The sequence below is a fragment of the Morone saxatilis genome, unplaced genomic scaffold (assembly GCF_004916995.1).
Source record: "Morone saxatilis isolate NCDOM2014 unplaced genomic scaffold, NCSU_SB_2.0 Contig15, whole genome shotgun sequence".
Classification (NCBI taxonomy): domain Eukaryota; kingdom Metazoa; phylum Chordata; class Actinopteri; family Moronidae; genus Morone; species Morone saxatilis.
Window position 1 is genome coordinate 13,432,587 of NW_023339707.1, and position 16,998 is coordinate 13,449,584.

The 16,998-nt window shown below is 42.2% G+C and overlaps 1 protein-coding gene and 1 long non-coding RNA gene across 2 annotated transcripts in view; one reads left to right on the forward strand and one right to left on the reverse strand.

Annotated features, from left to right (window-relative positions):
• The window catches only part of nr1d4a (nuclear receptor subfamily 1, group D, member 4a), a 12,551-nt gene extending 6,552 nt beyond the window's left edge, over positions 1 to 5,999 (reverse strand). The window contains exon 1 of the mRNA XM_035656064.1: positions 5,282 to 5,999. Within this exon, the coding sequence (XP_035511957.1) occupies positions 5,282 to 5,297 (16 nt within the window). The 5' untranslated portion in view covers positions 5,298 to 5,999. The remainder of the gene's footprint in view (positions 1 to 5,281) is intronic.
• The window catches only part of LOC118323974, a 14,735-nt gene continuing 3,352 nt past the window's right edge, over positions 5,616 to 16,998 (forward strand). The window contains exons 1-4 of the long non-coding RNA XR_004796529.1: positions 5,616 to 5,749; positions 6,112 to 7,250; positions 7,382 to 7,481; positions 12,819 to 12,877. This is a non-coding gene — a long non-coding RNA (uncharacterized LOC118323974). The remainder of the gene's footprint in view (positions 5,750 to 6,111; positions 7,251 to 7,381; positions 7,482 to 12,818; positions 12,878 to 16,998) is intronic.

The following is a 16,998-nucleotide window of genomic DNA, read 5'->3' on the forward strand; positions in this document are numbered from 1 at the left end:
CAAAGCCCCCCCCTCTCTCTCTCTTTCTTTCTCTCTCTCTCTCTCTCTTTCTTTCTCTCTCTCTCTCTCTCTCTCTCTCTCTATTGCTCTCTCGCACTTCTAGTCATGCGTTGTGGATGAGCTGAGACACGGCCTCACGTGTCTGCGGGGTCTGCTGCCTCCTCCGCTCCAATAATAGCCTCGCTCCCCTGGCACCGTGCCCAGCGCCAGCTAACAGCACGACACCTGACCGCCGCCTCACATGCATGGACTCCTGACACGGTTACTGCCCGAACCAAATCCGCAGTCTCGTGTTGAAATACACAACAATCCGAAGTCAGATCTGTGTTTACAAACATACGCTGACTGGGAAGCTCCCCGAGCGTGAGGTGGCACCGAGTCTCAGCCACTGCTGTTCATGCGCCACCGACAGTGGGGAGAATGTGAGTCACGTTTTTGCAGAGGAAAAGCCTCAACTGTACGGACTGGACTGCTGTGATGATGTCCCAACAACTCCGTGTACAGTAGAGGCAATCAGAGAGACGTTCAGAATGACAAATTAAACGCAAATTAGGTTTATAATACAAACAAATAATGGGCCCAATTTAAAAATGCGTTCATGGTTGTCTGCACAGAAATTGGAAAACATTCAAATGATTTCCAACATCCAAAATTCATACAGTGGTTTAACTAACTCAGCCTTGTGTATGGAAATGCTGCCTAAGTGCAGTAGGCCTGTCCCTGTGTTGCTGTGTGTTGCCCTTTGCTGCACAAGGCATTTGTTTTAGCGCAAATGTTTTGATAATCCCTGGCCTAGCACGTGTTGGTGGTTTGTTGACTCATGCCAGAGCCATAGACAGATGCAGGCCTGAGCCTCACCTCTTCCTGAGCTTACATGCAGACAGGCAGTGGCCCAACCCCCACTCCACCCAAACACATTGCATGTCCACCTGAAGACTCACATGTACAGTAAGTGTTTATGAATGACCCCTACTGCCACTATGCTGTAAACACTTGTCAATTAACAACCCGTTTTACAGTCTGCTTTCCAGTAGTGTGGGTGGGATACTATGACACCATAAATCACCTGCGTGTGTAAATAGAAATGTTTAAATATAAACATTGCACACTCTCTGCACTATTTGGAAACATATTCCTCGTCTTACATTTGTTGTTATATAGTGATCATATCATTATAGTCATTTACAGTGAAAGAAGGTATTATTTTTCACTTGTTCTCAGCATGATATTGTCATTTCCTATCATTTTAATGCAAACATTGTAGGAAGTATCCACATAGGCTGCAAAATGCTATTGGAATCACCAATCAATTGATTATGTGATAGTCAGCATCACTGTTTTTGTTCTTATTATTGGCAGTCTGTATCAGTCAATCTCTAAACTGAACTGATTTTAGATGTATTTATTTATTTACAATTATATGACATTCCTTCTGCAATGCCCATCTTAAACTTTGTCTACCCGTGCAAGGACTAATCTGCCTGGGAATGGAAGCAGGCAGAGAAACGTGAGCACTTCGCATGCACATCTCCTCTCCTCTTCCCTCTTGTCCTTTAGTTCTTACTTTCACTCGTTCACCTTATAACACAGGGCATCTTGACACAACGACAGCCTACAGTTAAGGTGACTAAAGTGTTTGTTTGTCCTTGTGGTGTAGTTCACAAACATGGCATATCATTTGCTTCCTTGGAACAATGCAGTGTATTATTCTGCAGTAGAAAATGATATAGGCTATGGCCAATAAAAAAGGTTATTGTGTGCTACTGAACATGGCCAATCTGTGAGCACTTGGGTGTTTGCAGACTTCATTAACTCAGGCTTGTGTAAGTAGGTCAATATCACAGGAACTTGGTAGAATTGTGTCTATGTGCCTCTAGCACCTCTTCAAACTGATGCTGCACACACACTAGCTCTGGCTCATGCAATTACCAGGAGGAAAGTTCTGTTATTATATTATCACAGAGGACAGTTATACTTTATAAACACCAGACTATGATTTTGCATATATAGTCTAATATAATGGTGTTTTAGGCTTGTGTACCTAAAATGACTCCATGCCTGGCACGCGCGCTCCGTCAAACATGGATTTAAAAACATCCGTTTGAGGGTTGCGCGATTTTATCAGAGTCGCAGCCGCTCAGCGTGTGTTTTTGTTTAAATCCGCTATCTGTTTCATCACCGTTTGGAGAGTGCAGCGGGTGAGAGATGTCATGTTTAACAGCAGTGTCACGTTCCAGCTGAAACACACCCTAAGCGGATGTGTGCCCTGCCCTGAACCGATGAGCTGGGGACAGATGTGGCAGAGTCAAGTGAGCTTCTACCACAATGTATGGTCTTTGATTCAAACGAGAGAGAGAAAAAAAGAGAGAGAAAAAAAATGCTCTCGGTGCAAGTCAGAGGCTCATGAGGCGGGAAAACGTGACGGGAGAGAGAAAAAAAAAAGTGAACGCATGGAATCGCTGACCCACTGACCAAACTCTCCCTCACCATCACCGCGGGCGGCATCCACACAGAAGCGTCCGTGAGAGCGGGGAAGCGGCAGGAGGCGGGAGGAGGGCCCGGGTATGTCTCACGCGTCGCACGCGGCTCTGCAAGGGAAGCCACGTGAGGAGGCTTTTGACGGAGCTTTCACTGGGAAGACACGAAGCTGCGCTGCAGCCAGGAGCCAAAGCTTCTACAGTCCGCCAGGGGCTTATAATTAAAAGAGCCAAATTAAATAGAGCAGCATGTTATGCGGCGGGGTGGTCTGAGTGTGCAGCAGCAGCAGCAGCAGCACCGCCTGCACTGTCAGCCAGCCTCTGCACCCAGTTCACGAACAGTAGGAGCTACTGTAGGTGTTGTATTAGTAAACTATGTGGCCAGACCAAAGTTTGTATTGCGAGGATGCAGATGATAATGCAATTCCTCTTTCTAGTATGAAGTCATTTATTTCGGGTGAATTATAGCCTAATATTATATATAATATAATGCATTATTATAATGTCGTTTTCTTAGAATCCCATTTGACAATAGCACTTTTTAACATATTATAGTAGGAGAGAACGGGTTCAGTTGTAGCATTGGTCAGTTTTTTTTCCACTTAGACACAAAGTGAGGTCAGTAAGCTTTGGATTGCATGTCCTGTAAAAGACATAGGCCTACTTATATTTTTGTGAGCTCACATGTCTGGTTTTGTGGTACATTTATTTTTAACATTTCCATTGCCCATATATTTTGGGTTGAGTTTATGATGTGAAATGACTTGTGATGTAAAATGAATGTGGATTTTATCAATTATTTTACCAGCCCTCAAACTAATGTGGTTAGATTGTTATCTAGCACATGTTTTTATTATGGTTAGCTTTAATGTTTGCAGAAATTGGCCCTCACTAACAAGTTTTGTCTGAATGTTTTTGTCAGTCACATAAAACTTAATGATTGTTTGACATTGATGGTGAGGAATAAGCTTGAGTTGGGGGTGGGACTGTTTTTAAAAATGCTCAGAATAATGCATAAAACCTCCACCAGGGGCGTGTCAGAGGAAGTAGTGATTGAGGGCATAGTGCATGAAGTTGAGCAGTAGACATCTGTCTGTTTTTATCATATGAGCATCATATGACAGTAAATTTAATGTTGTTATAATGCAACCCAGCAAAGACTAAATAATATTACAAATGTCTCCCACAAAGTGAAGTTGACCCTTTACGAGGTGAAGAATGTACAACTTGGATGAAAATATTAATTTACCCATTTACCTAAAAGGTGCGATGTTATATGGCATAAAAGACTATACATTAATCATTACAGTAGTATGGGGGAATTTTGCATTTACATGCAATCCCACAACCCAATCATCTCTGCAGGTGCTCTGTGTCAACACACACAACACTCTCTCTCACACACACACACAATCTCATTTTATCTAGACTTTATGAGCCATACAGCCCACCACTGCAGCCATATTTTTTGCCAGGTTATGATGATGTTTATGAGCTTTGTTTAAATCACTACACTGAACTCATGAGTGAAATGAAGTCATGTGCATTCCAATAACGTGACTGAAACATTAAAGGTCAGTGAACCCAGTTCAAGGTGGTCACTACATTTAGATTGATGAGAAGAAAAATATATAATTATAATAAACTGCAAAATATATAAACAATCAAATAAAGACTTGAACTTGCCCTCACTCATACACACAAACACAAAACATCTATAAAACACCAGCAGAAAAGCCCAACGTGCAGTCTTCATCGTTATCTTCTGACTAATACTACAGCTATTATCTGTGATTACTCATTTGCACGTTCTGTGCAAAACATTGGCCTACTTCATCAACATAAATAGAGAGTCATAACCCGGTGAGTGGGTTTAGTGTTGGCTGCAGATTAGAGTAACATGTTGACGGAGGGCAGGTGCGCCCTTCACCTGTGCTGAAACGTGACTGTCGCAGTTGTAAATGATTCACCGTAAATTAGGAGAGGAAAGCATGTGCACCTTTGGCTGACCTCGAGGAAACGCTGCCTAATACCACTTAACGGATGGAAGTCCTGCCGTTATCAACTTTTATACCGCAGGCACTTAAGCAACGGCCTTGATAATAAAAAAAAAACACGCCCTTTACGCCAAAGTGTCTTTGTTTTTTCCCCTTTAGACGATAGTGCGCAGTTAAAGTTCAGGCTCTGACAGATTATGATTGCAGTGACAGTGTACTGTAGCTCCACGTGAGTTTGTTTTCATGGAGAGAAGCAGGAAGTGGCCAGCCTCACTACAACCATATGGCGCGTTTCACTGTCAGTGCAGCTGCAGTCCAGACCCTGCCATTTGACATTTGAACGCAACGCAGCAACTTTCTGAGAAGTTTGCGTGAAGTCGCACTGTTACACTTTTGTTGAACACAGAAACAAGGTGGTTAAACTCCTAAAAAGTTAGTCTATGTGTTACACAGGTGATAAACCCCCCAAAAAAGTTGCATGTAAAGATGATATATCCTGCATAAATTATAGTGTTTTTAGTGTGTAATGTAATGTAATAGTGTGTAATTAAGTGTTTTGCACAATTAGTCAAAGAATAAATAGTATAAATTAACTTTGCGTTATAAAAATCAAAGATTATCACATTTAAATTGAATTTATATTATATTAAATTATACAGTATCCACTATTGACTGTTGGCAACACGAGAGAAAAGTCCAAACAATGACCAGTTAATCAGTTCAATTAATCAATTCATGTCATAATCGGAATTCTATCATAATGGAGCAGTTGTTACATGTCAAACACAATATTAAAATTAATCTTACCAGGGCTGTTATCCATGTCTCTTGTTGATGTCGATCAGTTTAAACAGACTTGAAGATAGACGTCCGTGAATGTCACTAGACCGGAGCAAAAGTCTTTTGAAGACAAGTGAGAAAGTCAAAAAACAGCTTTGCGTAAAACACCTGCTCCATGCGCAAAAAATGGGAAGCGGTGATGGAAATGTGTCCAGTGCACGTAAAGTTTCCCCAGCAAACTGCAGGCAGGTGTCTCTCTCGGTGCTCAGCTGTGGTCTGACGCGAGTTAGACAAACTGGTCTCCTCAAAGATACCTGGATGCCTTCTGCGCGCTGGATACTGCGCCTCGGCTCGAGCGTGTGTGATGTTGCACGAGCAAAGATTAAACACTTCTCATGAATTCCAAGAAAGTACAGTCAGCACATCCGTGAGCTGAGTGTCAGACTTGGCATACACACCCACTGATACAAACACCCACATCGATCACGTTTGCAGGTAAGTAGGAAATGTGACCGCCTTTCCGTTCGCTCAACTTGTTTTGTGTGTTTGTGTGGGATTTGGCTCAGTCTTTGTATCTCGCGGAGTCCTTTCTCTCCCTCTCTCCCTTTAACGGTTTTGTGCATTTTCATTGGCGGGGATCTGGGGCTGAGGGGAGTTTGATGCGCTTATTCGACCGTGGTATGTGTTCAGTAAAGCCACGCTACATGTGCGCTCTGCATGTGCCGGGGAGAGCGCTGCCCTACTGATACACATTTTATGCAAAATACGGAGCGCGTGGTGTGGAGGGATGGAGAGATTGGAGGATGAAGCACATGGACAATAGGCGTGGCTCACCGTGACTCCCTGTTCTCTGACAGGCAGCGCTGCAAACGGATGGTAAACACAGAGACGTGCCAAACAACAAGCAAATGCCAAGTTTAAAACACATGTGCCAAAGGAAACGCTAGATGCGCAACTGGACCTATGACACGCCAACAACATGCTGGTGGAGCGAGCCACACATCCAAGACATGGTCAACATTTATATTTCTAAAAAATATAAGTTCTATATTTGATTATTTATGCACATGTGACTATTTTGCTGTAAGAAAAATAAACAACGTCTGCTCGGTGCCCTTGAGGATGGTCAGGAAAGTCAGTTTCCACCGTGTTTGATTGTATCCCTCATAACTCCTAACAAAAAGTTCCACCTATAAGATTCAGTCAGCAACAAAATCTGCAGCCTATTATAAGTCTCTAAGCACACAGGACAAACTATACACAGCTTGTGGAAAGCGCCCCCCAGTGGCAATTCATGGCAGTGACACTATCTATCTATCTAGGCAAATGATGTTCCTTAGAAGTCTCAATGCAATAGTGATCACTATGGTGGTCACTTTGTCATAAAAACACGTTTTCATTCAAAAAAATAATTTATTAAATGTCTAAGGTCGACATAAATTACTCATTAATTAGTAAGATATTGAGTAAGCATTTTACTGATAAATCAGTTTTTTTAAATCAGGTTTTATAGGCTATAATAAAATAATACACGTATTTGTTCAAATAAACCTGAAATGGTAATGATAACGTGTTTTTTTTAGGCCACAAAGCTGTGGTAAAAAGAGTGCTTTGCATTTTTTTATAAGCCTATTTGATACATTTCCTCTCTTTCAGTCTATCCATCTAGTAATTGCTTTAATGACTCGTTAAATCACCAATGTTCCTTTAATTCCCTTTCTCATCCTTACTCCACAAAGACACGTTTGAATTAAAAGAAAAAGTAGACTATGCTCAAATTAGACACGATCACAGGCAAAGAGAAGCAGACTGAGTAGGCTATTGTTTTTCTTACATTCTTAGGCTATTTGTTTCTTTGTTGTTCTGGATGTGTGCTGCAATCCTCCTTGTGGTCACTAGGGGGGGTTACGGCGCCAGAAATCGTTACGCACGGTAGCTCCCATCGACGCCCCTGAGCTGCCGCCGGGACACAGTGACGGATTGGCAACAAACGAAGGTAATCTGACAAATGACTGAAATGATCTCTCAGGCGTAAGACCAAATGGCGTGGTCTTTTCCAGCCGCCGTGCTGTAATATAGAGGATCCCTCTGAAGACTGTCCATGACTTTGTTTTGTCTCCTTCACAGAAAACTTCGGTGTGCGTGCGCTTGTCATCCACTATTTATGTTTCAAACTTCTGGGGGAATGTGCTCGCTTGTGAAGCCGAGGCTACTCTAGGCGAAGAAGGTAGGACTGTGTACTTTACATAAATCATCTCCTGCCGTGATGAATTGGATATGTCTAAGAATAAACGTAGCTCAAGCTGCGTCAATCCGGGTGTGTTTACCGTATGTGTGTGTGTAAGACGCAAGCACTCATCATGAGAACACGTTATGGCAGGGCACGAGATAATTACAGGCTGCTCAAACTGTTTGGGGATTGAGCAGAACAGAAGTCTCTGCCAACATACACACCTGCAAAGCACTGCTACGCCTGAGGCTTAAAGAGAGTTTTCATCACCCTGTGTCTGTCCGCCTGTCTGTCTGTCTGTCTGTCACCCATCCCCTAACCGCCCCCTCCCTCACACACCTTGTTGAATGTGTGCTCTGTGTGAATGATGCCAGTTAGGTGTGTGGCTGATGAGAGACAGTTTATTCCAACCTCCCAGTTTGTTTTAGATTAGCTTCCAGGACGGTTGATTAAGCTCAGGAAAGCAAAGCAAATGAACAAAAAATGCAGAAAATTTTCCAGTAGCCTCATGATCAGCAGTGATTTGTTTCTGTTCATCTCTGCGACAAAAAAAAAAAGGAGGAAAAGCAGACCTGCATTTAAACTTATACATACTGAACGTATACCTTATACATAAATATACCAACCCCTCATCTCGAAAAGCAAAAGCAAATAAAAACTTTGTTTTTTTCATGTTTCCTGCTCAGTATTTAGTGCCCAACTTTCCCACAAGGGCAGTTTTATGTGCAGGGAAGGAGGCATGGAAAAGAAGACCTTTCCTTTTGAGCTCACAGATTTGCAGTAATTACAGAATCACTTCCATATGTGGCTCTCTGGCTGCCTTCTCGCTGCCCCCACCACCCCTCTCTTCCCCAGTGTTCTCTCTCTTTCCCTCTCCCCTCTTTCATTTGCATTCCCCCTATTCCTCTTTTTTTCTGCTTTTATTTTTTTGGCTTCCCCTCATGCACTCAGAGCATTTTCTTTGTAAAACCACAGCTTAAACAAAGTTTATGATAATCAGAACATCCTGGCATTTTTGGCAAACGACTGCGCTTTTTGGTGATTCAATTAGACCACGCTTGCCAGAAAAAGAAAAAAAAAAGTTTGTGTGCTTCAGTGAGAGAAGGGAGAGAGAAAAGAGACATGAACGGGAAAGGGGAAATGTTGAAGAATACGGAAATATTAAAAAGAGGAAAGCAAAAGAATGGAAGCCCAGTGAAGAATTCGAGAGGCAGGAATGGAGCGTGAAGGAGGGAGAGGTGGAACAGAAAATGAGGCAGAGAGAGGGAGGGCTGGAGTAATGCTTTTTGACAGAGGTGGGTTCAAGATGGGTTCATGGTGACATCATGGCTGATTTTTGAGGAAAGTATAGACAGGAGAGCCGTTCACCTTTCATTGGACACACATGTTGGGGAATCGGCAGAGCGCTCATGTGCTGGCACACACGCTGGTAGCTGTGTCGACAGCCTTTGAATGCACCCCAAAATATGCACAGAAAGCGCACACTCCTCTTTTTATTTTCTGCTTTCTTTCCCTCTCCCCCTCTCTTGTTCCCTTAGTTTTTTCTGCAGTAAAAAAAGCTTTTTTTTCCCCCTCTCTCTCTCTCTCTCCCTCTCTCTCTTCCAAGCTTTGTGCTCATTTGTTTTTGTTAGAAGAGTACATAGTGGTAGATGCCCTTCGGTCCCCAACACATACATTTCTCCTTTGCCATAAGTAACTCATTTTCCTGTGAGCAGTATTCCTCTGTGTATGTTTTTACTTCAAGGTGGTTGGACTCTAAATGAGCGCACTTTGCCAGGCTGGATGAATGAGCTCCTTCATTTCACAGGATGTGTGTTTAAGTCTGTAACCAAGAAAGCGCAAGCAAGTGTATATTTGTGTGTGTGTGTGTGTGTGTGTGTTTGTGTGTGTGTGTGTGTGTGTAAATGAATGTGTCTGTGCCAATTACTCTTGCGGTGTGTGCGTCCGCCCTGCGTCCCCTGCCTGTCTCAGTGTGGCACCAAACTTCATCAATCTGAATGTGGGGAAATAGTGATCTCATTACAGGCATCTTGTTACTGATTAAAACCTGCCGCCATGGGCACCAGCTCCCCTGCGCTCCTTCTCACCTCCCCACCACCAATCCCATCAACCACCCCCCTCCCCTCCCCCTTGTCCCTACCTCTACAATCCATCCCCTCTCTCCATCTCACCCTCCAGTTTTCATTCCCTCCTCCTTTCTTTTTCACACCCCTTTCTCTCACATTCCCTGTACCACGAGCCCTCTCACCCTCTCGCCTTCCAACCCCTCTTCTCTCCCCCTCTCCCCATCTCTCTTTAACCCCTCTAACCTCACTTCCTCCCTCTCTTGCTCCCTCCGTCATCCCCCCTTTCCTATGTCCTTTCTGCCCTTGCTGCTTTTCCTCTGCCAGCGAGCCCCAGGCCTCTACTCCATAGCTCTGTGAATGCAAATAAGTTGAATCCAAAGTGGAAACACACGACTGAGTACGATATTTCCATGAATATTTCATATCTTCATAAACACACCCAAAGAAGCTGCAAAGCTTCGTGCCGAACAATGCTTGTGTTTGCCGGATGGCTTCCTGTGAGGAATGGCCTCTCTGCGTTCGACTTTTTGTCAGAGCACACTGTGTTAGGATTGATGTCAGGGCAGTGCGTTATGATGTCACGGGCTGAAGTTAATGATACGAGAACGGAGGGGGCCATAGGCCATGTTTCCAGTGGTGCCCTGAGAGAGAGATAGCACCCTGATCTATCTTCATTATCCCCCACTCTGCAGCCTCCCAGACACAATGATCATAAATCTCTGCCTGGAGCACACTTCACTGACACTGAAACACAAACACTAGTAACCTCTGACCTTCTTGCTGCTACTGCCTACGCATACTCATCCATGCACACAGACACAAGCATACACACACACACACACACATTCACAAGTTCACACACACGCAAAGCCTAAATACACCCCCTGCTCAAGCTCACTGTAATGATTTAATAAGGAACACAGCATGCCCCACGCACTGACACACACACAACCATCATCATGCACTTGACTGCACATTCTGACACAAATGCATGGTCGCAGTCAGCCTGATGGCATCACAATGTCTTGAAATTCACACTTTACAGTTCACGTCACTCTAATGGTTAACACAAGGTTAGTTTTTGCAGCATCCTGTGGCTGTATTTACCTTCTTGTTTCATTTTACACAATTGCTGATTTAGTAGTGCTATGTAAACAGTTAAAGGATTTCTATTAGCCTTAGTGGCCTCATAAGCAACACATAAATCAAATGTAAACGAGATAAGGATCAGCCGAAGTGCTTTTTGCAGTATGGCTTAGATCTGTGCTTCCTGAATATAAGGTTTCTGCAAAAAGGCAACAGCGCCTCTCACTGCTGATACATTAATTCAACGTGATTATGTACAAGCAAATCCACATCAAAAAATGTATGAAAGAACATTTCAGTAGGCGTCTGTAGACCATATGTGGCTGTAAAGATAGGAAGCACATAGAAATAATGGTTACAAGAGTTCTTTTATTATGATGGCTTGACTTTATTCTGGAGACATACTGGGGTCAGTGTACTGGGGAATAAGATATCTGCCTGTAGTTACAGTTACTGTTACTTGCAATCAAAATAACAGCAGTTATAGCAGATCTGAAATGTGCAGGTATCTGGGATGACCAAAAGAAAAGTTCCACATGCAGCATGTGGGACTTGGTTGGCACTTCTGCTTCAGACTAATATTTGGGAGAACATGAAGTTAAGCATGGCCAATATGCCTGAAGGCCTTCATTTTTGATGGATTTTCAGAACAAGTAGTGCATGTATAAGTTGGTTAATTTAAAAATGCCTGCTGCACTTACTTGGTTCAGACATGAATTAGACTAGATGTTGCTTATGTGAGTGTTAAAGCAGCATGCATGTATTTTTTTCTTTCTTTAGAAAGTGTAGTTTATCTATACCCTTCTGGAGAGGTAAAAGTGCCCGTTGAGGTGCCAGTTGAGGTGTGCCTTCTCCTCCCAGTTCTGAGGTTTGAGGTGCTCCTCATAACCAAAACAACTTGAGAAACATTACATTCAGAAAAACAGGGCACACGCCCAGAACCACAAACACATAAACACAGATCTGAAACATATGATCTCATATGGAGAGAGGGGCACGTTCAGGGGCACACCCAAATCTGTCGCTGCTGCTGCACGGTTCTGCCATCTCACATGAGACTTCGATGCAGCTGATGTGCCACCACAAGTTTCATTTTAGGAACTGAGGTGATTTAGGTACATACATCTGCAGGGCTTTGTTTTCTCAATCTTGATTTTAGAATATTCCTAACTGCATAATGTTTGGCAGGATGTTGACAGATGTTGTGTATCCTAAAAAATGTTGGATTCCAGCTTTGTATGCCAAATTCTGGTTTTCATTTATCCTCAATAAGAATGTTTTAGATATTGTATCATTTTTCTGTGTCCAATACTTCCTTGCTTAGTTCCACAAGGTTTCTCGAACTTGCTTTTTTTTTCTTTAATATTAAGTTCTATCAGTAGTAGTAGTAGAAATTGTTATAATTGTAATGATTTATTGACACTGCTCTGGGCAGATTAATAAAGCACAGTGCCAAACACAAATATGAGTTACATAAAAACAGCGCCTACAGTAAATGCCTGTACTTAGCTGGTAGTGCAGTCCATTATGACTATTCCATAAATTGATCACACCGGGAATAAATGACTAGGTGAGACTACTTAGACTTTCTTGGAAGAATACATCTATTGGCTCGCCATTAAAACAGCATCTGTGTTAAATCAAAACACTATAATCTGTGTTGTTCAGGATACTCAAACATCCTCTCCTATTAAACTGTGAATTTACTGATTAAACATGAATGATCTAAGATCACGACATGGCTCTGCATTTCCACATGCATAAACAGTTTGTAGGTAAGCCGACCCTTTAGCCAAGAAGATGAAGGAGAGAAAAAGAATTCACCCAAGAGACAAAGAAGGGAGAGAGAATTAAAAACAGAAACTTAAGCTCTCTGGGCCTTTTTCTTCCCTCCAGGCATTTTGTGGCTTGTGAAAAAATGTGCTGTATATTTGAAGTGTTGAGTCACGTGACAAAGGAAGGCTTTATGAATCAGAGAGTATAATTATTTCTTAGTGAGTGAGAGAGTGAGTGTGCCTGTGTTTGGGGAGTGAAAGAGTGATTTTAAGAGAGAGAGGAGGAGGAGGAGAGAGTGGAAGAGGGGGAGTGAGGGAGAGAGAGAGAGGCTCACTGCTACTCTGTCTTTGCTGTCAGAAGGACTCTGATGAACGTACACACATCTTTTCTCCTTTTCCCTGGCTAGCTCTGCTCATCAGACCGCTCCGTCAACTCTGTCCGTCTGCCTCATCAACACCAGTGCCGGTGAGTAAATCATACCTAAAGAATTTTGAATCACCAACTTTAGTCATTGTTTGTCTACCCTTTTTCTCATTCTCTCTCTCTGTTAACAAAGAGAAAGAAAGAGAGAGAATGCATTTTTTGGGAACGGGCCGACAGCTTTAATTGAAGACAGGGACTAAGTGTGCAAAACACTTGAGAGGCTTTGAGACATTTAATCATTGTTTTCCAGAAATCTGACCACATTTTCACGTGTAAACACTAAAACGTCCTAACACACATGTTAGTTTGCATGCAGTGTTTTAGTATGTTTGTTTCTTTCTGCTTTATCAATGTGAGAGTGACACTGTGTTTATATGAAAACATACTTGAGCATGTGTGTGTGTCTGCATGTGCCTGTGTGCACATATGTGCTTATTAGTGAGTGTTTCAAGTGTTAGCCAGTGCCTGTGGAGCTCTTTATTATTAGCATATGTGTGTGTGTGTTAGTGTGTACACACTTGCATGTGTTTGATGTGTATGAATGTGTATTCACCGGAGGAGTCACCAGCCCTTGAACTGTTTTTTTTTTTTATAACCAACATATGAAGACTTGGAAAAGAGAAGCATTGTTTTCCACCTTTTAAACAGCAGAGGCTAATTCCTGTGGAGTGAGGTGTGTCTGAAACTCTGGTCTTAGTTTACATGAAGTTTATTCATTGTGTTCCCATAGTTAGCAGCGTGTCAGCGAAGATTATTTATTGGTGCTGGCATATGTGCTAGGTTAACAGGTTCCACTTGTTACAGCCATGTGTAACACAGTGCGTTTAGTGCTATGTGATTTGGATATCAGATGAAGATCAGGGACTTGATGTCAGAGTGTAGCTTTCCACAGTGCTTTGGTTTATTGCTCCAGCACTGATTGGTCAGTAGGTAAGCCACTGCAGCTGGACTGTCTTGGCTTTGCACCTGCTGTCCACTGCTTATATACCCTGGTGGACCTGACATAAGTGTGAGGGACAGTTTGATTGAAGTGAATCGAAAAAACACCCACACGGTCGAGTGAGAAATGTCTGCTTGAAGGCCAGCGATATCTGTGTCGCCCTTCGCTGTCATCTGGTCTATCAGTTTGAGTCGGTGACATCTGGAATGGAAGAAACTCATCTCTGTGGCAGAGTAATATCACTGCGCTCTGGTCCTCCAGAACACCACCCATGGGTCTTTTTTGAGGACAGGCTGCCCATACAGAGCAGCTTTACCTTCATGGTGTTCAGTCACACCGTCTTCAGTGACAGTTTGAAATCAATTATTATTTGTGCTTTATGTTTTATGCTCCAAATAGCATAATGTGTCATTACTCATGATCCTTGTACTTGTGATCATGAGTATACTAGCTTTATCGGCCTTACCACAAACATCTCTCATTTTTATTGTTGTAAATATTTACACATCAAGCAACATACGAGCCCTAAAATTCTTGTTAATGCTCACATACTGTATCATCAATCCGTACAAATCATTTAAATGTCATAAAAAAATAATAAAAACACAGATTATAATAACAGCAATACATAATCACAATTACATTTGAAAATTAGAATCAAATGTCCAGTAAAACCATCCATATTGTCAAAAACTGTACCAACAAGTTTATTTATTTTTTTTTTTTTTAAACAAAATTGCAAAAGCCTGGTGGATTATATGATAATTCTTTTCAGGTGTAGATAAATCTGAGGTTTTGTGAAACAATTGTTGACCCATGAGAGCTTCTGTATTGCAAAATCTGCTAACAGTCCTTCTTTGTGTCATGACTTTGAGCAGTAAATCTGGGAGTTGTTGATACCTGTCTTTTTCTGGAATTTCTATAGCAATTAAGGCCAAGTAGAAGGGAGGGGTTGGACAGGTGGTTTTAGGGGAATCGAGGGGGCTCTCTCCGCTGCCACACTATAATTAACAAGGAAACTATCTGCACACAATTTCCTATGTCTATTTTTGCAGGTGTGCCGCTCTGATTGTGAGGATTTACATTTCCAGTCTGCCTCCAAGCCCCCATTAAAAGATCTTTTGGCACAAAGTTCAACTTATGTGAATGTGTGTTGTTTTGCATGTTGTGCTTGCATGTGTGTGTTTGGGCCTGCTTGTATCTGTGTGTTCCTTTAACTCCCCAGGCTAAAAGTGGTGGTGGTGAAACACATCCATTATGCATCTCTTTATACAGAGAAAGGATTGTTTTCTCTCTGAGTTTAGGAAGGGAAACACCTTCATTGCTGCCAGTGTGAATCCTTTCTCAGTAATTACAAAACAAGACGTATTACTAGCGCCAACTTAACCTTCCAAATCTAGAGAAGTAGCCATCTTGGAACTTTCTTCTCTTGCTTTATTTCCTGTCTCTCTGGCTCTCTTTATTTCTCAAAATTTCTTACCATCATCTGTCTTTGCCTTTTCCTGTTGTGGTGTGTTTTCTTGTTTTGCTGGACCAACTGCTGGAGTCTCCATGTTGAGCACTCCAAAGAGCTCTACCACATCATGGAAACAGCAAGCTGTCAGGATGACTTCATCATGTCACAAAGTGTTTTATGTCTCACTGTGAGTTCTCACTCTTTCCATACTTCTCTCCACCACTGCAAGTCAACACAGCCTGTTTTGTGACATTATGTTTTAACTAAGAAAAAAAAGAGAGAAACAAAAAAAAGATTTAAGTATTAATGTTTGATGATATATAAATATAAAAACAAGGGTTGCGTAATGACACTCCCCAGTGGCAGTCATGAAAAACAGTACCTCTTTAAGTGACAAATGATTACACAGAGGTGCTACTTTGCATTGTTGCTGTAAGCAAATACGCGTTTGTGTAATGCCAAGAGCAGGCAAATGTCAAACAAGTTTGAGGCGGTGGAATGCAGATTTGTTTGGAGACACTGGACCGTCTGTCAGTTGGTGTCTCTCTCAGAGCCATTAGCCAACCACTTGTTGAAAGACAGGGAGCTGTCAGCTTTGCATCAGATAATAGTGTTGAGGATATTGTTTTCACGGCCAAAATACTGCTGACGCCAGCAACGAGATCAGATAACGCTCTCGTGATCCTGTTTCAATATGAACATTTTAATTGTCTGTGACAGTTCGGAGTCCAGAAAAACTGCTATATGGCTCTTTGTGTGGCTGGTAATCAGTGATGATGACACTAAATATTCAATATAATGCTCCAAGCTGTTGGAAAAGCCAGTCTGTCAACTCAATTTGGACACATGGCCTGTAAGATCATTGTTTAACCGCTCTGGTAGTATGACTTCACCCACGACCCAAAACTTAAACATAACCTTCTCTGCTTCAAGTCATTTCCTTTACAAAGTGACTGAACATAAATCACTTGATGATGTTGACAATTGGAGGACCGTGCCTGGAAGACATGCTTAGTTTTCTGTCAAAAAAATAAAAAATGAACAGGAGTGGGCAAGTCAGAGATGGAAAAAGAGTGAGAGGACTCTGTGATTCTGCCAAGCCTTCTCTGCCAGGATTCATGGTACAGTTCATTTATCTTAAGGCTGTGAATTTACAATTCAACCCTTCCAGTAAAGGTTTTGACTTGCTGCTCTGCCTGGACTGATTGACATATTTTTATTGTACCTCACAGAATATATCTCAAAACTGCATATTGTGGCTTTTTGGAGGAGAAACCCAAAGAAAAATGTGTGAACTCGCTCAATCTCAGAAAAGTGAAACAAAAAGTAGTTTCTGCAAGAGTCAGAGGGTGGGAAGAAAATGTGCGAATTTGACTTCAAAAGCAAAGATAAACATGCAGTTATAACACGACATAATACAACGCAGTGAAGTTTTTGTGTTTTTTCTTACTGCTATAAGAAATGTCCTCCAGTTAACAAACCGGGGCAGCCATGGTACCTAGATTCCTGCTCATATACGCCGAGTAATCACCTGTGGTTTCTTGTGCTGACTAAAAAAACCCACTGCCTTTCTTGGTTGTGTGGTGCAGAGCTTCCTGAGATGCCGTGATTTATTTGTTATGTTTGACTGCAGTTCTTATTGCCTGAGGGGCCTCGCTCCGTCACATCGGTTAAGGCACAATTGTTGTTTTGCTCACAGAGGATTTGATACCCTTTGTTTGACAGACATTCAATCTGTGGGAACTGTTCTTTCTCTCTCTCTCTCTC